The sequence below is a fragment of the Stegastes partitus genome, unplaced genomic scaffold, assembly GCF_000690725.1.
Source record: "Stegastes partitus isolate 25-593 unplaced genomic scaffold, Stegastes_partitus-1.0.2 Scaffold36, whole genome shotgun sequence".
Classification (NCBI taxonomy): domain Eukaryota; kingdom Metazoa; phylum Chordata; class Actinopteri; family Pomacentridae; genus Stegastes; species Stegastes partitus.
Window position 1 is genome coordinate 829,974 of NW_007577767.1, and position 26,491 is coordinate 856,464.

Consider the following 26,491-nt stretch of genomic DNA (forward strand, 5'->3'; position numbering starts at 1 on the left):
TTCAGGAAAAAAAAATTAAATCAGAAACTGAAATCTCCTCTTTGCCGACGTATTCAGACCCTTTATTTTGTACTTTGTAGAAACTGGTTTAGTAGCAATTACAGCTTAATTGCAGTAATTTCCTTGGGTAAATCTTCAAAGCTTTGCTAATTTGGACAGTTTATCCTATTCTGTCTGGCAGATCCTCCCAATTTCTGTCAGATTGCCATTTTTCCAAGGATTTTCTACGGAATTTAAGTCTGGGCCACTCAAGGACAGCCAAAGACTTGTCCTCTAGCTTTGTCTTGGCTGTATGCCCTGGATCAGTGTTGTGCTGAAAGGTGATCTGTTGTCCCAGTCTATGTACCTGCACTCTGGAGCATATTTTCTTCAAGGACCTTTCTGTTTAGTTGCATTCATTCACAGTTCTGATCCCAATAGCATGATGCTGCTGCCACCATGCTTCACTGTAGGGATGTATTTAATACATTATGAGCAGTGTTTTGTGTTTGCCAGTCATATTTCTTGATGTTTTACCTTGAAGAGTTAAAATTTTGTCTCTTCAGAGCAGATTGTTTTTCCCTCATGTCCTCAGAGTTCTTTAAATGCCATCTGGCAACTCGAAGAAGGCTGACAACCTTGTTTTGCTCAGGAGTGTTTTTACTCAAGAGTGACTTCTTGCAGGCCACTCTACCATAGAGGCCTGACTGGTGGAGAGCTGGTATGATGGTGACTGTTGGGGTCTTGGTCCTTCATGCTTTACTGTACCTGTAGTGTAGCGATCTTCCCCTGGCTTTCTTCACACAAATTTAAGATCCATGTAAGTTGAATTTGGAGCACAGTCTCCAAAAGCTGCTCTGTTTCTGTGCATGGTAATCTCATTGATTGATATTTCCAGTGTTCTTTGAACTAAGTTCTATCTGGTATTTCTGGTTGATCTCTGAATTGATCCTTGCTGTTGTGTTGGCCTGTGATGCTTCTGTTATGTAATCTCCCTTTTTTTTTTTTAACCCTTTGAGGACGCTTTAATGTGGAAGATGGATAATTGAGTTCTTTTTGCTGATTTGTTAAGCTGAGTGGCTTTTTTTGTGCCAACAAGCATGCTTGGCCTTTTCCCTGAGCTCTTCACTTGTCTTTGCTATTTTTGCAGTAGCAGGTCAAGCCTTTAGCAGAGTAGCTGCAGGTATCATTTATCACATCACCAAAGATTTTGTCCCACTAAGTTTACCAGTCACCACTTGTCCAAATATTTTATTGCTGCCATTTAGAAGTGTGAGTTCATCCTTTCTAAAGTAACATCCTGATTGTTTTTTATTTTTATTTATTTCAGTAGAAAACCTGTGTTTTTCTATATAAAGTATAGTTTACTTTGGAATGTGTTTTGTTGAAAAATCAACGTAATTACATCCATCAACATTTAATCTTTATTTACACTGCCTGCCATCTGAGTTACCTTTAATACTGCAAGATGGAATTGCTATACACATACTGAGAACTGTCCAAAATCAACAGCTTATTGAAGAGTCCAAATCTGCCTGCTGACTGTTGATAAGATCAGACTAAAACAAATTCTATACTGTAGTCTGGATACTTTATCCCTACCCTTGAACCTTTATACATACCTGTTGGGTCCAATACGTGATCCTTTGCCTACATCTTTGAGCTGTCTCATGTTACTTGAAGGGATAACCTATTCAGCAACATGGACGTGTGCAGAGCGAAGAGAATTTGGACTGAGGAAAGAGATGACAGCAGTGGGTTAAGATCGTGAAAGATCCGTCATGAGCTGTCATGACCCTAACAAGCAGGTGTTGGCACATTTACGCCAACAACAAATCAGGGTCAGAGCACTTTTTTTTTTTTTTTTTTAAATGAATGACCTGGAATGTCTATGATGATGTTTTCGGGCGGACAGAAGAAGTGAGTCATGGCCATATCTTTAATGAATGGCAATTCCACGAAAGGAAAAGAGGATCAGTATCTAATCCTCGACAAGATGTAGCTATATATCATGTGTATATCAGCCCATCCGTTATGTTGAAAAGCTGCTATTCACAACTATTATCTGTTCAAGCTGCCTGTGGCAAAAAAAAAAAAAAGAAAAGTCCATGATCAGCACTTTGTCAGTGAATGTCCATTTCCTCTGTTTACTCTCACAGTGAGGACCCCATGAGTAACCTATCCTCCTTGAGTTAATAAAGCTTGTTTGTGCACAGTGACTCATACTCTATTTCTGTCTCCTCCTGGTCTCAACCTGACTTCTGCTGTTGCAGTGACCATCTGAAAATCAACCTCAGCTTTTGTAAAGCCACCATGTGTTTACTGCTCATCAGTTGCACATGGTGTCTCTTTGATCTTAACCAGTGGGAGCAAGAAAAAATAAGAATCAAAGGAAACATGTTTTTTTGTTGTTTGAGTATGAAAAAAAGCACAGATGGAGAATAAAAATGCCTTTAAGTTTTGTTTCCACCATCTGTACCAATGTTTCAGTTGTCAGAACATTCTCACACAAACCTCATTAAAACACAACAAAACAACAAAACAATATTGCAGTATTTGCAGAATTTTCTGACATCACTCTTTTTTTTTTGTATCATCCTCAGACTCCTATGAACCAGGCGTCCACTCGCTCGCACTGTATTTTCACTGTGCACCTATGCAGGCGTGAGCCCGGCTCAGCCACAGTGCGGCGATCCAAGCTCCACCTAGTGGACCTGGCTGGATCGGACAGAGTTAGCAAGACTGGCCTGAACGGGCAACTGCTTACGGAGGCCAAGTATATCAACCTCTCCCTTCACTACTTAGAGCAGGTAGCCACTCCTAAAAACTTTCTTTATTATTTATATAAAATACACTGCATAACTATTGTAATATTTGATATAAGCATTAAAATACATCTTAATAATGACTGAATAATTTGACAGCATTTTAAAGCTCTCCACCAGGAAAACAGACTGTTCCTCATTTGTTTTACTTACCAAGTTAATTAATTTCATGTCACTTTTCCCTTTGATTAATGCTCATTGTCGTAGTGATCATTACTGTGTGGATATTGATTATCCTGTATTCTTTTAGAGGGCGTTACTGCTTTTTCTTCAGACATTATGTTGCATTTAGGCACTTCACACACAATCTCTATCTATAGCATCGGTCAAATGTTCAGACACATCTGCCTATTTGTTGTACTGTTTGCTGTACTGTGGAACAAACTGAAGATAATAAAACTATATGTATCATATTTCCGATACCTCTAAGTAACCACTGTTTGCCTTGATTACAGCTTTGCATACTGCTAGTAATATTTTAACCAGCTTCATAGTTTGTCACAGGGCTGCAAGGTGGCGCGGTGGTTAACATCGTTGCCTCACAGCAAGAAGGTTGCTGGTTTGAGATTTTCGGTTCCAGCTGTTGTGTTTTTTGAGAGATGGAGGCAGACTGAATGGATGGTATCTGCGTGTGTGGTTCCCACTGTGAAGCATGGAGGGGGAGCTATTACATTCTGAGGGGGCTTCAATGACATCACTGTTGGAAATTTATGCAAAATTCAAAGTGACACTTAAGCAGCATGGTTCCCACAACATCCTGCAGTGACACACCATCCCATCTGGTTTGAACCCAGTGGGACCATCATTTATTTTTTTATATGATGAGCTAAAAACACACCTCGTCTTCTCTGTAAGGGCTGTTACACCAAAAAGCAGAGTGATAGAGTGCTGCATCTGATGGCCTGTCCTCCACAATCCCCAGCCTAAACCCAGCAGACGTGGGTTGCGATAAGTTGGACCTCAGAATGATGGAAAATCAGTTAACAAGTGTGTAGCATATTGTATGTGGGAACTCCTTCAAGGCAGGTGATGACCTTATGAAGCTGGTTAAGAGACCGAAGGGTGTACAAAGCTGGTATTAAAGAATCAGTTGGCTACATATTTTGCTCTGTTTAGACAGTTTTGCTTAGATAAATCCAAATGTGTTGTTTGATATATTTGATGTCTCTATAATTGTTCTACAATGAAAAACCTTGGAATGCCAAAGAGTGTCCAAATGCTTGATGGGTACTGTTTGTCTTTTCATTGCTCTCTTCCTCAGGTGATCATAGCATTGTCGGAGAAGAATCGCTCCCATATTCCCTACAGAAACTCCATGTTAACGTCTGTGCTGAGGGACAGTCTTGGGGGCAACTGCATGACCACTATGATTGCCACTATGGCAGTTGACAGAAGAAACATTGATGTAAGGATGGGCACCCTAAGGCCCTGGGCAGACTCAATATTCTGTTTAGATTTCAAAAATGAAAGACAAACAAGGTTCAACTCTAGCTTGCTCTGTCAAATTCTCACCTGAAAACTCTTCTGGAATGCTGCATGCATTCACCGACACAAGATACTTAATTATATGGTATATTCTGCTTTAAAAAAAAGAGTAATGAAAATGTTGGATTTGTAAAGAAACAATAGATTATTAACATTTTCTTAACTTTAAGTCTTGCATGTATTCATTTGACCAAATGTTCCAAGTGATTACTAACTTCTGGACTAATTGGGAGTTATAGTTTTCTCTCCCTCCTGCAGAGAAACACTGACAGATTTTTAAAACTGTTCTTCAGGAATCCATTTCGACGTGCCGCTTTGCTCAGCGTGTGGCTCTCATCAAGAATGAGGCGATATTGAATGAAGAACTGGATCCTGCCCTGGTGAGACAGCCAGACACTCACTGCACTTCACCAGTCACTACAAATACCGTAGCTTAGCCGCACAATCGCACCACAGACACATGACTTAATGTGCTGTTTTATCATGGCCAGACCCTCCTCATAGCTTCCAGACCTTAAATTGATCAGTAAATGAACTGCAGGGAGAATCCAGCTTCTCAGTGCAACTAAGTGTAACCCACCATGTGCTTAAGTGTCCTCTTTAGGTTTCCAATACCAAATGAGTTTTTCCAGTGTGACACAGTCATTCTGAAAGAAGTTTCCACCTTCAACACATGGATGCCTGTCCGTCTTGTGATATTTAGACTGCTTACAGGTTCTGTTTGCATTCTCTCACTGTCTTGTTTACATGCCTCCAATTCTGTTATGGCATAAAGTATCCCAATACTTCACAGCCTCTTGAGAAAGCATCCAGCTGGAAGTTGGTGTGTATATATGTCTTTACACACATTCATGCAAGTAAGTACAAATTGCACACATGTGACCACGTACAGCATTTCCTGGCCAAATGTAAATCTGAGGACACAGGGTAGCATTTTAAAAATAGAGTGGGCAGTCTGTTTATTTTTTAGGTAATGTTTTTTGGTATCTATATACTATAGTTACATTTTTATTTTAACGAGTGAGAGGCCAGAGTAGGAGATGGCAAGAATGAATCCTTTCATAACATATGTGGTTACTGAAGCCACTCAGCAGTTTTCTACATACAGATCATACACATACTTCCATATCTGCCTTTTATAACTCATTGTTATACATGAGTAATAAGAAGTCACATCAGAGATTGCTGGAGCAGTTCAGCAGGGTAAACTCTTGACAATGACTTCCCTCCTTCACTCTCAACATTTGTCACACCTTTCCTATTGTAGTGTTCCAGGAAACAGACGTGGTAGTTGTTAAAAAGGCCCTCGAGGGATGTAAGTTATCACGGCTATATCCACTTCCTTTGCTCCCACCCAGATTTGCCTCAGAATCAACTGCTACTGTATTACTGCTACCGAGACTTGGCTGGCCACTTGCAAACCCTACAGAGGTATTTTTAAGAGAGTCTGCGGCCGGCCCAGTAATTGTGACAGTGTCTGGCTGCTCCCAACTGGATCCGGCACAGTTACGGCTCCAGGCAAACCCAAGCTCAGTGGGCAAGCTTCTTGTCTCTGTTTATGGATTTTTAGTGTATTTCTCATTTTGTTCATTGCTCCTGTCTCTGTGTCTCTCCCTCTATCTCCCAGCCTGGTTTACTGAGAAAAAAAAAAGCAAAGCCAGCAGTGCAGTTTGCAGATTAGAATGATGTCATATATTGTGGTTTGGGGTGACATTCTGACTACCATTTTTGGCCTGCCCCATCTAAAGGCAAACTGTCTATTGGACTTGCTGGTTGTGGTAATTGATTTGAAACCTGGAGTTTACTTTTCACAATTGTGGTTGGTCGAAGCAAACAGTGTCTCAGTGGTCCTATACTGTAGCCTACAGGCTAATAAAAGCACTTCTAAAGCCTAAACAGCAGGAAACTGGCCAGACCAGACAAAACATTGAACAAATCTCCCATAGACAGGGAAAAACGAGGTGTTGAAAGTGACCTGTGATCACAATGAAGTCAGCCACAGTGACCGCACCATATAAGGTTGCCTCTGTTAGTTCTGCTAAGAGCACTAAGGTCAGTCTTAATCCTTCATTTAGACCAGACTGATCCTGGTCTGGATTAATCATCAGAGATTGTCGACTGTTATTGGATCCTTCAAGATGCTTCCATATCTCACTGCTGCATTTGTTTTGTGTTCTTAAGTGAAACGTGAGCATTGTTTGCAGCAGTGCTTACCGTGAAATGAGTTTAATTGTCATAAAACTTCTTTCTGTAATTCCTAAAGGGTCAAAAAGTTTATCTTAGGGTTTTGCAGGTAGGTGGAGATTAACTGCATGCATAACTGGCTGACCCTCCTAAATGTAAAGTGTCTCTTCACAAGATACAAACAACATCTCGCTTGAAGAGACAGATCTTATTAGCGCATACCTGTGAATCAAACAAGCTTGTTTATCACCAACCAGAGAGACATGCTTGGGAAGCGGGTGGGAAAATTCTCGCAGGTGTTTGCTCTCCCTGGGTCTCGTCAAAGGGACAAATGTTTGTAAGGACAGAAATCAGATTTTAAGTGTCTTGGGGCAGTGCAGGAAAGTGTTTCTGGCCTTAATCTGCATTAGCTAAATAATGCTACAGCCCCATGTGTTATCATTTTGTTGGGGGGGGGATAAAAACCTAGCCCACTTTAAGGTATAATGGGAAACTCTGCCTACTCTTCCTTCATAAAAAGTGGCCCCTATAATAGCAGCATGTTTGTGAGTGGCATGCTGCATAATACTGTACATATGCATTTAAAGTGTAATCTGTGGTTATACTGCAGTGCTTACAGTTTACTGTGGGTGGTTTTCTACACAGGAGAAGAGGAGGTATAATTTAAAGTTAGGATTGTTTGTACAAGTCAGTTAAATGTTTTACAGTTAATTGTGTAACATGTTGACAGCACGCAGCGACAGACATACATGTAGAGGGAAAGAGGGCAAATAGACATCCCAGAGTTTACATATGAAATGTTTCTTCTACCATTATCATAATATATTGCAACCCATAACCCATGTTATGGGTTTCCATAGGATTTGCTGACATAATCAGTCACATGGTCTGAGTTAGTTTTTATTCAGAGTGTATGGAAGCCTGCCGTGGTACTGTGGTGCCAGTGTGGGCTTGGCGCTCTGAAATAGACTGCACGATTCCGCTGACCAACAACTGGTGGTCAGCTTTTGAGGATGCAGCTGGGAGAATTACATCAGGTTTCCAAAAAAGAGATACAGGGAGCGGCTCTGGAGAGGAACGGTCAGCGATGATATTCCATGTTAGAACACATGATATGGGGTGGATTAGGGACGAAATTTCAGTTTAGCTAAGTGGCACCTTCCCAAAACCGCACAACAGGTCTGTTTCTTTTCAGAAGCATCTTGAGTTAACAGCGTCTGACTGCATGACTGGCTTTCCAGTTAGCAGATGTGTCTGCTAGAAATGGCAGTACGTTGCTAGGATTAGATCACTTAGTCTGACCTTTGACCTTGATTTAGTTTTCACTGACCTCTAGCTCCCTAGCAACCTAGTGTCAGGAGTGTTACCGTGTGACTCCTGCACATAGTTGCTATTTTCTGTTGTATTTACTCTTTGCTGCAAAGACAGCTTCACTCTTTCAGTTAGCTTTTTTTAAATTTTTTTTTTAATCTATGTGCTAAATGCTGTGTAAGATATTAGAGAAGGATTTATACTAAAAGAGAGATCGGTCATGTGATTTAAAAAAAAACACTTGCCACTTGCCTTTGTAGTTGGTTTCGTATGTTGTTTCATGGTGTGACTTGTGTAGAATGTTTATTACGACTTGGTGAGATAGTTTGCTTTTTTATACATAGAGAGTTTTATATATAGAGTCACCAGAACCGGACAGCGGTTACTAACAGCAACCAGCCTGTTGGCTCATTGTGCAAGGCCTCCACCAAACACGCGTGCACAGACAGCAGCAGAAGGTTTTATGTGTTCTTTTTTTGCCACTGTAACTGTTCACTGCTATTTTAGGTTTTGCTTCCTGCATTTTCTTGACTATCCAGTTGTCTGGAATCATTTAAGTGTGTCCTGAAAAAGCACGAACAAGATAAGCCTCCAGATCATTTTCAGCAGGATTGTCTCATCAGTTGACAGCAGCAGAAGATCCTCTATCTGCTGGTGCTTATGTGTGCCTGTCTTAGTTTATTGCTGTATCTATGGGTATTTTTTTTACATTGTGTGCATGGGAACAGATAGTAGACTTCTGACTGGTTTATATCTGTTTATTTCAGCTGATTGCACGTTTGAAGAGGGAGATCGTGTCACTGAAGGAAGAGCTGGCTATGGTAACAGGAGAGCAGAGAGATGACCAGCTGACTGTGGAGGACATCCAGAAGTATGCCACTTCTACTTCCTGAACCCTGAGTAGTTCAAAAACCTTCTGAAAGTTGAAAATCTGATGATCCGTTCTGTTTTTACAGTTTTTGGCTCTGATAAATTATACAATGCAGGCATGTTATCATTTATCATTCTTTCAATTCAATCAGCCTCTTAACATTACCAAGATGTTACAGCTTGTGATGTTTTTTCCAGATGCACAGATGAGGGAAGCTAATAAACCAAATGTCTTTAGTTAAATGACAATGTTCTAGAGGAGCTTACAGCAGGCCTTTTGCCATGGAATCCTGGTTTGTACAGCATGTCTTTGTGTGTACATGTGCTAGTCATATCATGACACACATGTTGCATGGTGTAGGTAGTGCTGCGTTGGGCCCTCAGTCGTTAACAGTGTGCTTCAGTTCCAGAGAGCAAAAAGTCATTTTTGGACTCTGAGTTGTATTTGTAAAGCTCCAACCCGCAGATTCTTTAGCAAACATGTCTCATGATTTACAAGTATTTGGGGTTTGCCTAAAGTGCCTGCATAACTTATGCTGCTGGCTATGCATCGATGTTACGTTAAAGCCTCATTCACTGGGGCTTAACCAAATCTAATGCTGCTTCCCAGGACTCTGTCTTAGCCAGGGCTGCTTTATCTCTGCTGTCATACTCAAGTGGCAGAGGGACCCTGTGAGTCCGGGCCAAAGTTTAGGCCAGAGGTTTCAACGAGGACTTGGCTGCTTGCCCCTCCAGTGCTGATGTATTTCCCGTGTCTTACCCCTACAGTTTGTCTTTTTATTATTTCCTCTCGAAGCGGGTGATTATCCTCAATCGCCCCATGTTTGCGGTCCAACTCACACCAGGAACCTTTAATGATGTCTGTTCTGACCACAATCACTGGACATGCTGACTTTTTTGTGGCTGCTTCCTCTCCAGCCTTGACTCATCCCCTGTGCTGAATTATTGCTCGTATCATGGTTTAAGTGCCCGTACATCTTCAAACATACTGTTCTGTTTTTTTATTTCCCAAGAAGACTATTGCTGTACTTTGTAAGGTTCAGCAACAATCTGTCCCCGTATAAGTTAAAGTTAAATATTTTATCTTTTAAAGCAATGTTAGTTTGCTACATTTATTAGGTGATGGATCATCTCACACCTTGGAAAAACATTATGGAGACTTTTCCCATTCTTTATTCACTAGAATATTGTTTTCTTTCCTCTAATAAAATATTGTCCATGACATCAAAGGGAACTCTTCAGAATCAAAGTTTGTATCACAAAACCATTGATGTCTCACAGGGCCCTGAAATCAGATCGTTTCGTTTGTTTTCGGTCCTTCATCATGTAAACCTTGCATGTTTCTATGTTGAACACATAACAGAAAATAAAAGCCACACGTCGGCGTGCCTACATTGGATCTGTTTGGATTGCTGTCTCTCGGTCTTTTCCAGAGGCTGCTTCTAGATCTTGAAGAACCAATGTTTGGACTGTCATTTAGTGGTAGTTTATCAACAGGCTGGCCCAGGGGAGCTGGAACACACATTTAAGTAAATAGTTTTCTTTGACCAGACCCACATTTTAAACTTCTCAAATACAGATCTGAACTGTTTGAGTGCCTGTTGAGCAAGTGTGATGAAGAAGGACTGTAACATGCATTATGGCACTGGTTTAACCTTTAAGTTATGAAAAAGTCTTTGTGTTTATATCTGTGTATTTAGGTTGGAAGAGCTAGTCAAGGCCTTTCTAGATGACCCTGATCCAGACTTCACACTGTCATTAGGACCAGACATGAGAAAAATCCAGTACTGTTTCTCCCTGTTGAAGGTAATGTATTCTCTATGTACTGTATCTGCATGCCTGTCTCCCTGTATGACTGTATAAACCACGACAAGAACCTCATGCTATCATCATGCAAGTGTGACATCAGAAGATATATTCAGTTTTGGTTGTTTTATTAAAGCTAAAGTTTTGTGTTCACTGCCACAGTGCAGGACTGGGAGTCAGAGAAACAGCAAGTGTATTCACTGAGATGTCAGACGTGATCATTTCTCTGCATCCGACATCAATCACTTCCTCTAAATAGCTCCTCCCAGTGTTTTCATCTGAGAGATGTTTTTCTTTAAAGTTAACCAATGATTGCTTTCTTTTTTAATATAGTTAAAACTTCTGCAGAATGTTGCTGTGTCATCAGTGTCCTCAGTTTGCATGAATAGAATTTTATCATCTTGTCAACTTATCACAGAAATAGCTGATTTTGTTGATATTACAATGGAGCAGGAAACTGAAAATACAATGCAAACATAGTACTATCCATAACAGTTAATAAAACATACATTTGTCTTTACAATATCTCAAAGACATTGCACTGTCTCTCTGTGTTTTGGGTTAAAAAATGCAAATATTGTAAGATCCAGTGATGCCCAGTTTTACCTAGAGCCATTGATATTCACCACAGCCTGACTTAAGTCTAGACACTTGATGCTTTGCAGTTTGCCATCCAATTAGATGCGCAATGGAATGTTGACATGTAGAGTATGTGTTAACCAGACTTTCTCTACAATTTACATTACAGCTAAGCAACCGCAGCCCAAATTAATAAAGTGCTGAAACTGAGCCTACAGTATTTGATGCACTCAGTTATGATACAACGTTCAGCCAACACCTGCCTAATATTTTATAGGTTCTCCTTGTGCCACCAAAACAGCTCTGACTTGTCAGGCCAGGACACAGGATTTCTGACCATGTCCTGTGGTGTCATGGCACTGGGGTACTGTGGGTCCTATAAACTGTGGAGTGGGCCTCCATGGATCAGACTTGCTCTGGTGCATCTCGTGGATGTTCAGTTAGAAGTTGAAGGAGTTTGGGCTTTTTGCCGTGTTCCATGAGCCATTCCTGAGCAGTTTTTGCAGTGTGGCGGGGCACGTTGGAGGCTACTACCATTGCGGGAATGCCATTGGTGGAAATGCTTGGTCTGCAGCAATGTTTTGGTGGGTGGTACTTGCCAGAGTAACATCCACATAAATGCCAGGACCCATGGTTTCCAGGAGAACATTGCATCGAGATGGTCAACTTCATTCACTTCACCTGTCTGTACTTGAAATATGCTAAAAATGGGCTTTAAATGGCTAATCAGTACAAATGTCCATATATTAATCATGGTAAAAGACAGTGTTTATACATAATGTTTACCAGTACGTGCATACCATCAAATGGTTAAAAGAATTTTGTTGTATGCAATGTTCATGATTAAGGTCACATTTGTGTTCCAGTGTATTTTTATAGTAGTGGGGCCTGAACATTATTTTGGTTTGGCACTTTACCCAGTTCGCCATGGAGACTGCCCTGGAAAAAGTTTACACTTGCACATTGTGTGCACAATGCTGGTAGAAAACATAATTTCTCAAAGTTTTTGTTTTTGGAGAAAGTCAGATTAGTTATAGATTTCATTCATCATTTCTCACGCAGTAGCAGATGGCCCGCTGCTGCTAATGGGCAAAAGGAAAACACTGCAGCGCTTACACTGCTCCAGGGCTCTGGTCTGGTTGGAGTTGAATCAGCCACCAGAAGCAGTTCCAGATCCCACTTGAATGACTGTTTATCTGTCCTTCAGTTTGTTATGATCTGCAAACTCTATCTCCCGTTCAGTTTACATTCCTCTGAGCATCACCATAGTCACACTCCAGTGATCCTGTAGGAATTGTCTGGTTTGAATTTGAGTTCTCTGTACTCTATGCTGGGTAGCTCTTCCATGCTCAACTCTCAGCTTGTCTTTGTTTCAGGGTGATGTTCCAACGCCAGAGTGTGGATATGCATATTTTCAGGACTGAGAGCTAAGGAGCTAAGACGTGCAGTGTATTTTTAGACATGAAACTGAAAACTGAACCAACTCCCATGTCGTCTTCGGTGTGCCTCCAGAATGCAGGGAAAAGAGGGACATTTAATGTTTAGTGACTATTGTGGAATTTAGAAGAGCATTACTTTCAGTGGATGATGCCACATCATATTTGAGGTTTTTTTTTTTCTTTTCGTTCTTTTTCATGCCATTACATGTTTGTTTATACTGTCATGTTTTTCTCAAACATGAACCCAATTGCAGTTGAAAGCAGATTTTCTCCTGTAGAACTGAGGTGAACACTAAAGCAGCACTGTGGTCATGGAAAGTCATGGACAGGTCATTGATTTATTACATCACCAATTCAAGCAATTACATCATTTGATTGAATCGGCAGTTGGTTTTGACGAACAAAATGTTTAGTTCATGCAAATGTGGTTTTATTTTCAGAAAAAAATGCAGAAACCTTATTTATAACTCAGCAGTCTTTCTTTCTTTCTTTCTTTCTTTTATTTGTTTTTTTAATTATTTTTTTAATAGATTATAATTCTGGATCAACAAGGTGGAAGAAATAAGCACAGTGATGGACAAGACTCATCAGCAGCAACAGGGATGCAAGAAGAAAAGGAAGAAAACAGCCACCACAGTGCAGCAGAAGTGGACAAATTAAAGGAGATGCTTCAGCAACGGGATAGCGAGATTCGTATCCTTTGACAAGGTGCAGCCAGCTAAGTTTAGTTCCAATTAAAGCATTCCAATGAGTTGCTGGGCTTATGCTCAAGATAAACAGTTTGTGTGATTGTGTTTCAGGTTGCATTCTGTTACAGACTTGTACAAATTAAAGTATGAATATGTATGAATTATGTAAACCAGATGTGGTGCTTTCCTCTGTGGTTCATGGATTCATAACTTGTTGTGGCAGATTTTTTATAAAGCGATGGGCCAAATACTGTATCTGAACACTAATACAGCTGAGGGCCTGAAACTTGTGGCAGCATCTTCCTTCCAATGGCATTTTGATAACTAATTTAAATGATTCAGTTGAAGTATTTATTTGCTTTACCTTTTCCAGGCTTGGTCAGATCTCCTCTATTGTCTTGTGTAAGGATTAGATGAGGTACACAGGTTCCTGTTCCTGTTGAAAACACTTGTATACGGCTTTATAGTCTTTCTCCACCTTGTGAGCAGCCACAGTGCCCAGCTCTCTCTCAGCGATGGACCATAATAGCAGCTCACTAAGCGCTTCAGTTTTAACCACGACTTGCAATTGACTAGTACGTGACCAGACAGCTACTGCATCAGCTGTTTTAAATTTATAGTGTACTAGAATACTTTTGAACATGGCAGATATTACCAGGGCCATTTTGGTAGTACAGAAACTCAATTTTTTGTTCAAAAACTAGTGACAATTTCAAAAGATATGAATAATTTCAGACGTGACATTTTCAGTAAAATTTTAAGAAAAAGCATAGAAACAGCATGCATTCATTATAACATCTCTAACACAATGTTTTACTGTCTTACTTCGCCTTGCCTTACATCAAAATTTGGCATGAATGTGACTACTTTTTGACTTAAGTGTATAGCATCAACAAGAAACGGATAGCATGAACATTTACACCTTGGTGTTAAGGTTAACTGTCTCCGCTGTTGACAGTATGGTTGGATTACAGCGCTGAAATGTAAGTAGTCTTACATTCATCACCAGTGTCGCACAAAACACACGAAATCTCGTTTTAGTGTATATTATGGTATAGCTTCAGCTAATGACTGCTGTTCATCATAATTACTATTAATCATAATTATGGTATTTGTGTTTGAACATGATATATCTAATGGCTTTGTGCAATTATTCTTCCTTCAGCTCCTCTTGCTGCGGCTTGTCATTAGATCATAGCATATTAGTCGGAAAATTGAGATGTCTGCTTGATTATTTAACCAGAAAGACCTCAGCTCTCCAAAATAAATATGGTATTATCATGCACATATTTCACTGTAGTATTTCTTGGATCAAGCATGCATAATGTGAATTCCTCTCTTCCTTATAGATCTCCCTCAAACTTCCATACACTGGTTTTCATACTATGCAAATGTAATTGCCTAAGTTGCCACTGTGCGTGTTTCAAGGCACTTATTTCAGCCAGTAATGCACACGCTCTGCTGACCATGTCGCCTCTCGGTTCTTTCATGGTGAAGTTTGTATATAAAGTTTCAGTAGCCTAAACTGTCAATCCTTCGGTCAGGGTGGTCTGTCTGTAGTATGTAACACTATAGTCTGGGTTGACCAAGGCTGTAGGGGTGACATCATTCCCAGCCAAAGCCCTAATAACTGTCTAGATTCCAACTTGTATCCGCTAAATAATCACCATGCTCTACATGTCTGTATACAGTAACTGTCCCACCTCCTCAACTCTACTCTGTTAAAGCCGCTTGTGAAGCCGTTGGTTCCTGTGCCCACTGTTCCCACACTGACATCGAGTGTGACTACTTTCTCACAAGGTTAATGATGCGAAAGTTCCCTGTAAAACAAATTGTGTACTCTTACCCGCTACCCCTGCATGGCTGACTCTACACAGAAGTTAGGGCACCTGGTAATGTTTAGTTGACTCTGCTAGAGCGATGATAAATCCACCACTAACATGATGAGAGAGCAACAAGGAGAAGCAACAAACACTGCAGTGTTTTAAGAGTAACATAGCACACACATTTGTAATGCCACATAAAAATACCAGGTAGTATTTAGATGTCTCCACATTCTGTCGCACATAAATAAATTACAAAGCGGAGCTGTAAAGGCGAGATTTATCTTATCTGCCGGCTGAGACCCCTTGCATTCAGCAGTTTATTTTTCCCTTGGCAGTTTAATTACCCTTGATGCATCAGTGCTACGTATTGTATGCGGTTGCTGCATACTATTACACAAGCATCTCTGTTACAGTATACTTTCAAGTGTTGCTGTAACATACAGACGTGTGCAAGATATAGAATTTACTCAAAGTTCTTAGCTACCACTGAAATGTTTTGAGTATCAAACTGCACATTCATGTCCTATTCTTTAGGTTTGGGGATTTATCATGAAGAGGCTTGACAGAAGTAAGCCTTTCATTTATCAAATTTAACATCTGAAGTGGAACACGGGTGAAAATACCGTCTTGGGGCAATGTTCCAGGGATATAAAGAGGAAAACTAAATTTTCAGGTAGAAAAGGTGAATGGTATTATTTCCAGCTTGCATCTTATTCATTTTTATTTTCTCTTGGACAACATGCGTTGATTGTTTCCAAGAGAGATTTAGCTAATATAATTGATTAGGCACAGAATTTATCACACACTGTGTTTACTGCATTCTTAAAGGTTTTCTGGATTCCCTTAACAACTCTGGCCATTGTTCATTATGATTTCTTACATTGAGGCATTATTGCTCAAAATCTCCCTCAGTCAAAAAATGCCATAAAATCTATTGCTTGAAGATTATTTCCTCCACTGAAAAAAAAACAACCCTGGATCTCATCAATGCAGTGTTTTATGTACTTGACTGGAGATGCTTATACTCCCTGTTTTAGGATGCCAAGTTTGGTTCCCCAGTGAAATGTGTGAACGTATAGAAGATGGGTTGATAGAAAATTCATCACTGATTCATCCTACTGATTTTGGTAATACCATGGCATTTTACACAGCACCACCAGCAGATGAACATTTTCTGATTTACTGCCAGAAGGGATGGAAGCCTTGGTTTAAGTTGTGCTTTATTGATTTGTAAAAAAAAACAACAACACTGAGTATATTTAATCATTTCTGAGAAGGGAAACCTATCATGACAAGTCAACGTATTTGAAAGCTGTGTTTGTGTACCTCTGAGTCTGATGAAACAGGGACTCAACAAGCTTGATGTGTAATTATTATTATAGCCTATTGTAGTGTTGATGAATATGCAAATGTGTCATCCTGTGGAACAGTCAAATCAGAACTGGGAGAGTTGTATTGTTTGCTGGTTTCTGACATCTAATTGTTGCAGTGTGAGTCAGCTGTGTAGCTCATCCAGATTGAGTTTTATGAGAACTCTGTATTTATGAGCAATGTGCAGAATTTCAAATGGTCAAACACAGATGCAGGCAAGAGTTTAGGTTTGCTGCCAGCTGCACAATATTTGCATATATACAAATGAGTGCTGATTGAGTGAAATTGCCTAAAAAGTCTTTTTGCAGATTGGAAATGTTTGCCTGATGTTGGATTATGCTGATGACATGTAAATACTGCTGTAGTTATAAACCCACTCATTGCCGAGTGCTCTGTTTGCAGAAGCAACACAGAAGAGCTGATTGTAACACTGGGGTCAGTCGGCATCATTTCAAACAGCAGTGCTGCTGCACCATTTCAGATTTTGTTCCATGTTTACTTGCTGTTTGAGACCTACATTTAATTCTTACCTAGAAAGCCATTTAAGGCTTCAATATCTCCAAAAAATATTACTCTAATGGCAATGAAATTTGGTGAGGACACAGATAAACTGAAGACTGAATGTCTCCCGCAGATGCTAAATTATTAATTATTGACCCTTGAAAATGGGAAAATAGACACAAATTTGCAAATAAGGGTGTATTTGGCCCCTAGAGAGTTCCTGTAAATATTTTAGTCTACTAGAAATACAACCTTTGGTCGACATTTCACCAACTTTTCAGGTCTCTAACATCATCTACTAATGACCTGAAGTGTGACAAGCCAAGGTCATTTTTTGCTTTTCTTGACAAGACAAAATGGTGATGTTGATTCATTTATACCACCACAAGAACTGGTGTCTATATATTGTCATTATATGTGCAAAGTTGCATCCATGTTGTCGTCATGTTGAAATTTAACAACATTTGAGGCTTATTTTGCTCTACTGAATGTTCTCATACAAACACTTGAAATGAAGAATGAGCAGAGGAACTAATAACTCAGCACAAATCACAATACATTTCATGTTGATTGAAGCACATCATGACAAGTGCTGCAACGACAAGACAAGTGAAACAGGTGATGTCCTGTTGAGGGTGAAACATTTGACACCCCTATCAGTAGGACAAGATTATCAGTCAGTGCTTTCCATCACCGTTGTCCTTCCAAAATCACTGTTGCAAAAATGAAATGATTTTCAGCTCACTGTCGTTAACTCTTTCCATACTATGGATCTGAAGGCTGTATCTGTCAAAAAAAAATGCAGGACACTGTCACTTTTTTACAGGTTCAGGGCACATTTAACAAAGAGGCTTCTTAGTGCTACTATGACTAAAATGCATATGGCACCAAACTTGATAGAGTTGTAGAATTACTTTTTTTTTTTTTGTAATTCAAAATTCTCCCAAGTGTCCATAGAGCTCCTGCTTGATGATTTTCAACCTACACTTGTGGAGCTGTTACAGACTGAATTTCTGTTATGTGTTCTTCAGGTGAAATTATGAATAATAGAAGTTGGTTGGGTTTAGAAACAAGTTATGTTTCAGAAATATGAACGTTATCAGGGGTTAACAATCTTTGTGAAGTACTTCAGGGAATGACAGTGAATAAACTAATGCTAACTTTTGGTAGAAAGCAGAAACTGGCCTGCTCTTAGACAGAGATTGACCGTGAATCATTTGCCAACATCCTTTCTCCTGGCTGAGGGCAAAATTAAGCAAAGGTGCTGGTTCTAATTGTTTTGACCAACTTTCCTCTCATGCTGTTATTGTAGTGACTGTTTCAAGAGTAGGGCATGTTCCTTAACATGTCTATTACTTTCTGTACATTGTACGGTACACTGAAGTTGGAGTCTTTTGTGGCACCGTTGAAAGTGACACCACATCTTTGTCAGCTAATAATTTTAAAGGCATTTTCTTTATTTTCTGTGCTTTCCTGAACAGTATAATAGAGAATGACAAGAAAGATGAGAAGGAGAGCACATCATGAGCTGTGTCTGACCACAGCATTCTGAGTGCATCGCATGTGTAGCAGCCCACAGATCTCACATACATTTTTACCATAGACTGTAGGTCTATGGTAGCGTTCAGCATAAATGAAGATATCAGATGCCTGAGATCTCAATAATGGAAAAACCTGGTGAACAGCAGTCTGGAGTAATGACTTGTATGAAACAATGACATAGGACCCACAGAAACAGTCATGTTTTTTTCTGTAAAACTTGGCTTCTATAGGTCATTTGGAATTGTGTTGGGTTTAGATTTTGGCAGTTTTGGGAAGACTGCATGGTTGGTTTCGTTGGAAACTGTAATTGGAGACGTGGTTCTTCCATGTTATTGTTCCCACTGACATACCCTTTGTATAGGCTGACAGGAGTATAAATTAACTTCTCCAGCTCCGTCACAAAAATGTCCATTCATCATCCAAATAATGACATTCTGTTTTTTTTTTTTGCTTTGAACATCCCAAATTATCTGATGACCACCACAGTTACAGTCTGGCCACAACTAGATGTCTGCTAATCTCATGTTAGGAAACTGCTTGAGGAACAGACTAATGTGTTGTGTGACTCTAAATTATGGGTTGTGATTAGGCCATCAGACACACTTCCATTTACAGTACAGTGGAAAAGCAGGCACACGGGGCAGGAGGTAGATGAATATTTTATGGTGATGTAATGTTTTATTCATATACAAGCAATGTATATAAAGGTCAAAACTAAAGGTTGAACACTCTTTTTCACAAGCATCCTTCATATAGGAAGAACTTTGGCCAAGGTTTTTTCCATTTACCTGCTACTCCTTGATGAGCTTTGGTTTCTTGCTTTCAGTTCCTTTTCTATCAGAAGACAATCTTTAAAAAAAAATGTCTTCATCATGTGCTTCCTTATACAGTTTCTTCATTTTATTCATGTAATCAACAAGATTCCATCTGTCAGAAGTTCTGAATGTAAAAAATTGCCTCTGCTAGCACCATCGTTTCCTCTCTCACCGGTAGTGGAAAAAGCAGTGTGCTGCCGCTGTACAGTAAAAAGTGCTGTAAAAAAGTCTGTAAATGGTGTGCAGAAGCTTAGCAAACCAGGTGTCAATTTGATAATCCAATTTAAAAGTGCTGAACGCTATTGTGCTCAACTGCAATATTACTAAAAAATGTGTGAGGTCAGCTGAAAGCAGTTTAAGTAGGAGGAACCGATTAAATACAAAGCGGTGCTGTGGAGTTAGAAGCAAACGGCACATGATGGAGTGAAGGAAACGATTACAGTAAAGTGTCGGAACGCATAGAGACATTGCATATGGACAAGTGAAACGTGTCATGGCAATAAAAGTGTGAACAGGATCTAAGCAGACAGGTTTTTACATTCTCCCCTTGTAGCTGCTCAGTTTTTCTCTGTCACACTTACTGACACATCTACACTTGGACTCCAGTAGACAAGCACATACATACGACCTCATCAGTGGGAGAGGATTCTGTGGAATCTTGGCAGGATCTCCGCAGCCTGTCTGGCTCCTCTTCCCTCCACTGATTCATCCCAGATCACGACACCTTCCCAAGCCTCTAAGGTCAGATGCTGAGCACATGTCAGCGCTGAGGAAATGACTCTAGAGGCTACTCCTGCACTTAATATTGTCACTTTTGAGCTTGTATTAATGACGATTAAGTTAAAAATGAACTCTGTTTGGAATATTCAGAGGCACTGTCTAGCTGTCCTCACACTGTGAAGGGTGTCTCAGGTGATATTCAGGTTGACACTGTTGTTTATCTGTGCATCAAAGTCGAAGCAGTCAACCTCTTTTAAAATAAGGTGTTTGATGTGTTTGAGTGAAAGGTCTCTTTTTGCTCCAGTAATTTGTCCAAAGAAAACACAATTATAGTCTTTAACTTGGTGCGACAGGCATCCTCATTAAGATGTTGAAGAAGGAGAAAAAAGGGGCCGAGGATGCTGCTGCTCAGTTTGCTAACATCACCAGTGACCAGACGGCGTCCCCCCAGAGTGCCTCGAGGGTGTCCACGATGCCGCTGTTGAAAGAAGGAAGCATGGACACTGTCTCAGCCAACCATGCAGGACGAGCAGTACAGTACATGCAGAGAGGTACTTCACAAAAACTGTTTTCTGTGTTTCAGAACAATTTTTTAAAAGCATTTTGAACATTTAAAATAATATTTTAAAGCTTGCTGTAACTGAAATTGGGACTCTAAGCACAAATGGGGTCCAGCTTGAACTGAGTGGTTCTGCCATTTGCGTCTTTGTGGCTCTGTTAGTCAAGACATTTCCAGATAACATTGTTAGCCCAGCAATTTATGGCCATATAATGAGGGCACCCCATAAATGGTTGGTTTAACCAAACCACAAGAAACACATTTCCTTAAACTTACAGTTCGGGCTATCTAACCAGATAGTCCTGGTTTTGTTTCCTTGGTTTTGAGATGTCAGACTTTGCCTCCAACCAAAACAATCAGAGCTATCTTTCAGTTGAAATCCACAGCAATGTCGACTATCCACTGTTTCTGGAAAAAGGTCTTGCTGCTGAGTTTTTTTCAATATGTATTTTTCCTTTACTGCTAGCTCTACAAACCCATTTCAAGAGAGTGACACATGAAGCCAAACCTATCTGTGTGGTTAGATACGGTATTTTATATAATGTTTTGTCTGTTGTTGTTTCAAATTTGATTTAACCACCCTTTCTAATTGCACTGTTTACAAAGTATGATGGCTCAGTGGGTTTCCGTTATTATTTCATAGTGAGAACTAAGACTGGACATTTAATCAGAATGTTACTGAAATGCAATATAGTCAACTACAGTGTCTAAATTGCAGAAGGTGCAGCTTTTTAAAGAAGCTAAAATGTGTCAAGATATAATTAGAAATGAAGTATTGTGGTTCTACAGAGATGCTCCGGCCTACAAATCATATTCTCCAGATGTAAGGGAACATGGTTGTTTAGTACAGGCTGCAGCAAAAATCACAATTTTATCTTTGGATTCATTTCATGAGGAAAGGAAATGCAAAAATGACTGCCCCCTCTAAAATTGTGGCTTATAGCACCATTGAAATATCTTTCAGAATAGCCACGGTTTCATTTATTTGACGTACTATTTAGCCCTAATAAGATGGCCCAGGTTTGAACCCTATCAGGAACAACTGGCCATTCTGTGTGCAGTCATCATGTGTTCCTTCTCACCCCAAAATGCGCACGTTTTAGTTATAAGGTAATCCTCCTCAGCAGCGGAGTTGGCTCATGCCACTGCACTGTGGCTGCTCACTGCTACTAAATGCTAAGAATGGGTCCCATCCCACAGGGACTAATAAAGCACAGTATAAATTAAATAAATTTTTCACAGATGTTGACTCCATTAAATGTGACAGTCAGTCTTTCTAAGCGTGTGATAAATTAGGTGCTAAGCCTACAGACAGGTGATCTCTCTCAGTTGGAATGTGGGCAGTTTTTCTGTGGTCATGCGGATTTTCAGTGTGCCTGTTCTGGGTGCCCGTGGGCCATAACAAATTCTTGATTTCTGGATTCGACTGCACGGCGAAGAGTCCGGCATCCCAGAACTTCTTACATTGCTTTATTTTCTACACGGCAGCATCAGTGGGATTGCATGTACTTAAGAGTTTCCTTTTAGAGGTCACTCAAGTGGCCCAATCTAGTCATGTCAGCAAAACAACATTAGACAGTGCAGTATATTAAACCTGTAATTTGTTGCTGATGAAAAGCTGATGAGTTTAAAACCTGTAATACTTACTGGAACATGAAGCAGAGAACAGAGACCAAGAATGTTGCAGTGTAAACACAAGAGACGTGAGCGGGATAGAAAACCTGGACGTACTACATCTGAGAAAGCACTGGGTTTGTTTAGAGAGCATCTCTATGTCATTTATAAAGAACTGCTAAATGCATTGTTTATATTCTTTTATTCTAATGCAATAATACATACAGTATATTATATAGGTAAACATGCCAGAGGATATTTACTACTTTTCGTTTTTGGCAAATAAGCACAGGGAAGTCTTGAAAGAATTACCTAATTAAGCAGCAGCCTGTTTGACTTGTGTAACTGCAGGCTACTCTTACATGTCCTGAATTGAGAGTCATCACAGTGTTGCAGTTGATTAGGTTATCTAAACCTTTGATGGAAACATATGATGATGACCCAAAGACCACAGGATAAGTTGCAGAGACTTCAGACTGCAGCTTCTCTTAGATAGTAATCTTATAACATTTTTAAACATGACCTTGGTTGAAACGTAACAGCGATGCCAAAAGTCAAGCTAATCAAGCTTTCAGACATGCTCCCTGACCAGAGGCAGCGTTTATTTGGCTTTTTCTGTTTAATTTTGGTTAAGCGGAGCTTTAAGTGTGATGATAAACCTGAGCTCCTATAACGAGCTCGGTCATAGCCGTCGGGGACATGGGCACGAGCCAGAAACTCATCAAACTGAGGCTGCGCTCCTTGTCTGTCCTGACCACAGCTCCCTCATCCTCTTTGACATTTTTGTGTAATGGTGCCCACTACAGTATTAAAGCCAGCAAATCAGCGTCTCTGACAGAGGAGCACAGACCAAGTACGACTCAACTCTGTCCGGTCAGGATTAGTGAGCAAATCACTCATCTATGGAAAGACTGAAGTGCAGCACTATGAGGAACAGGAGTTTATAAAATCACTGATAAATGACGTGTCATGTTTAGAAGCTGTGCAATCAAATATGGAGCTAATGTTATCAGCTGCATCATCCCACCAAAAGATTTGTTTTCATCTGACATCTTAAGTCCTCTTTTCTCATCTTTTTCCAAATGTATCTAATGTGATGATGTCCATGGATTCCACTTCCTCAGGGTTGACCCATAGCAATGTATTTATTCACAATGGCCACAGCTGGCTGCCTTTTTGACCAGACAAATCAATACTATTTACCTACAAAACAACCAGTGTTTTAGTTTGACCTCCTGAATGCAGCCAGGATCATTTAAAGCAGGGGTATGCAGTCTTTTTTGCCATCATCAGAAAAACAAATGTCATACTAATCTTTCAGCATGTTGTATTTCAAGTAGTCTGAGAGGAAACTATATTTCTTCATCTTCTCTTGACTCTCTTTTCAGGCTTTAAAAAAATCTAGCTTGTGTGTCAAGTCACATAGAGCAAGTAATATAGTTGAATTAGCATCAAAGTGACAGACAGAGGACTTTTGATTGGGATGGCAGGGGCTGAAGGTGAAGCTACAAATGGACGCATGAATGAATTTTAGTGTGAGTAGTTTTGCTTTTTTGTTAGTTTTTTTGATTTTGCCTTTTTTTTCTTCCAGATTTCTGCCTACTGCAGCTTTAAGAATATGCTAAATCCAAATATCTAAAAAAAAAAGAAAAAAAAAAAAAGATGTAAATTATGCGGCTACTTTATGACCATAGGAGACAACACAGGTGTTTCAGGGAGGTTATTTATTCAAGATTTGCAAGCATAAGTCACTGAGAAATATCTTTTCTAGCTCCTTGAGTTCCTGAACAAATGTTTCACAAAGTTACTTTTGGCAAGGATCAACAATACTGCTTTATAATGACCTTTTCATTGCAGCTTCCTCCCATATTGAGAGATCCTTCAATATAATCCAGTAGGAAAATTAAATGTCAGCCCAGTAGAAAATAAGTACAAGGACAAGTCCACATCATACACAATCCCCAACATTTCATACATGATCATCCACTTTTCCCCACATTACACTTTCAGTGATGAGCTGCTAACAGCATGGGCAGCAGTTACAGTAAACCGTTACATCACATCTGATTATAGTGGGTGCTGCTATACAGATTACACATTATATACTATATTTGTTTTGTAAATTACTATATACAAATAATCACAGAATTTGTTTTATTCCACCGAAGACATTAGTGAACATGGCTGCCGTGTCACTACATGATTTTGCCATTAGTTTCAGTTTTACTGTGACTGTATGTAATTATCTGTATTATCTATAAAGCAAGGGCATTGTGAAGCACAACCGTATATAATGATGCATTCAGTCCTCACTGACTCTGACCTACATTCAACCTTCTCTGAAGCTGCTAGTAGCAGCTCAGACATTATTGAACTAAACTGTCTTCCAAATGTAGACTCTAGGGAGAAATTTGCCATAAAAATTATGTTTAACAAGCTTTAATTACCTAAATAACAAATTAATCACATTTATTTCCTTGCTACTGATGTGCCCCAGTACAAATAAAGTTTGCGAGTATATAGTTCATTGTAGCAGCTGCTAGTTAAGAAAAAATGCATGTCAGGTCCAAATCAGATTTTATTTGTGACGTTTGAGACGTGGTCAGCTGGAGACGAGTGAGATGATGTTCTAATCAACCACCTCATCCTCGTATTTTCCTCACATTTTCCCTCGACAGAATTACAAACCTTATTGTTAAAGAGAGAGATGCATTAAATAATCCTGTAAATGCTTATTAATAAAGAATGTATCAAGACTGCTGGCTATTTATAAGACTATGGTTACATTCAAAAGACATGGGATTCAGGAATTACATTCTTCTCAAAAAAGTTGGTCAAAGTAATAGAAAATACCGTTGGAGCTTTTAAACAAATCGGTTCCATCTGTGAAGGATCATAAAGTCATTATCCTTATTGGCGTAGGGAATCAGAGGGATGCTTGTCTGAAAGAACTGAAAAGGTATTGTTCTCAAAGGCATTGTTGTAGTTCTGGAGAGGCATCAGCTTACATTATTTAACTTTTAATATGAATTTTGTCCAAATTTTGTACAGTTGGTCAAAGCTCTGCTGTAGAGATGATGCCTTTCAGTCTGTGTTAGGAAACAGGCGGGTACTATGATGGATCTTTCTCCTGCCAGGACACCAACCACAGTTACACAAATGAATTGATATCCTTTATATGTTCTACTTCAGAACTGTAGCGATACTGTTTGTATTGGGGCTTTTTGTTAATGTGAAAGTGCTACACTGGAATAGCTCCTAAATGTGACCGTAACAAAGCAATTCTGACTGGACCGAGTTTTGTTGCAGGTCATACTGTGGGTCCTTGAGAAAAATGTAAGACTAATTGCAACACTGCATTGGAGTCATGAACTTTGATGGTGCTAACACATGACATCACTCTTAAACCAGACTATACAATGACTAAATTAGGTCATTTTGCCAAAAATATTGGTACTGTCCATTATTTTTTTGGAGAAGTTGCTATCCCCACAAAAATTCCCAGATCCTGCAGTCCCTTGCTAACAGTTACATGTCCACTTTGGAATGTTCACCCAATTTTCTCACACTTCATGAGAAATTTCAGTCTCTTTCTGCTCTGTTTGCGACCAACACTCTGAGCAGAACACGCTCCCAGCTCCATCAGCTGTTAACCAGCAGGGAAACCTTGATGTTGTCCAGAGAGACTCTGCACTTTGGGAAGCAAAAGCTTTTAAGAGCAAATTGAGTAGTTCCAGGAGCATCAGAGAAGACACTTCTTAGGCTTGTTACATTTCTGACTTTCACCATGTAGAATCCCGGAGCACAGAGGGTGTCAGTGATTTCTTTAAAGCCTTAGTTAAAACTGTGGTGTCAAAAAGTTTTGACAGTTACATATTACATTTCCCCTAAATACACAGAATGTGCAAAATATTACAGGGACACAGCTCTTTTATACCATACACTGCAGCATATATCGTATGTTTCACATCTGGACTGCCTATTTTCCATGACCCACTTGGAGACTCATAACCAAACTATACGCACATTAGATCATTGTTCTTTACTCTGTTCTAATTCAAAACAAATGCCCTCCACTTATCCTTTCCTCATGCTCAATGGGTCACTGAATGTTTATGTATGTTTTAATTTAGGTTTAATCTGAGGGTTCTGGTGCTGTAGCCAACAGCCTCTATGGTTACATTGATGGTAATTGCTGTCCCCTGAAGATTAACTGTAAATATAATGATGATGAACTTTCCATGGAAACCATTTGTACTGATTGAATGGCATATAATCGACTCTACTCTTTCCATAATACATCCTTCTGTACTGGGCCCTGAGCTTTGCCAGCACAGAATAAAACATGGACATTAGCGAGTGTTTTCTGATGACCA

General features: G+C 39.7%; 1 protein-coding gene across 1 annotated transcript in view; it reads left to right on the forward strand.

Annotated features, from left to right (window-relative positions):
* The window catches only part of kif6 (kinesin family member 6), a 58,843-nt gene that overhangs the window by 14,025 nt on the left and 18,327 nt on the right, over positions 1–26,491 (forward strand). Inside the window, exons 7-13 of the mRNA XM_008302255.1 lie at positions 2,583–2,789; positions 4,066–4,209; positions 4,583–4,669; positions 8,552–8,655; positions 10,355–10,460; positions 13,009–13,171; positions 20,296–20,493. Of these exons, the coding sequence (XP_008300477.1) occupies positions 2,583–2,789; positions 4,066–4,209; positions 4,583–4,669; positions 8,552–8,655; positions 10,355–10,460; positions 13,009–13,171; positions 20,296–20,493 (1,009 nt within the window). The remainder of the gene's footprint in view (positions 1–2,582; positions 2,790–4,065; positions 4,210–4,582; positions 4,670–8,551; positions 8,656–10,354; positions 10,461–13,008; positions 13,172–20,295; positions 20,494–26,491) is intronic.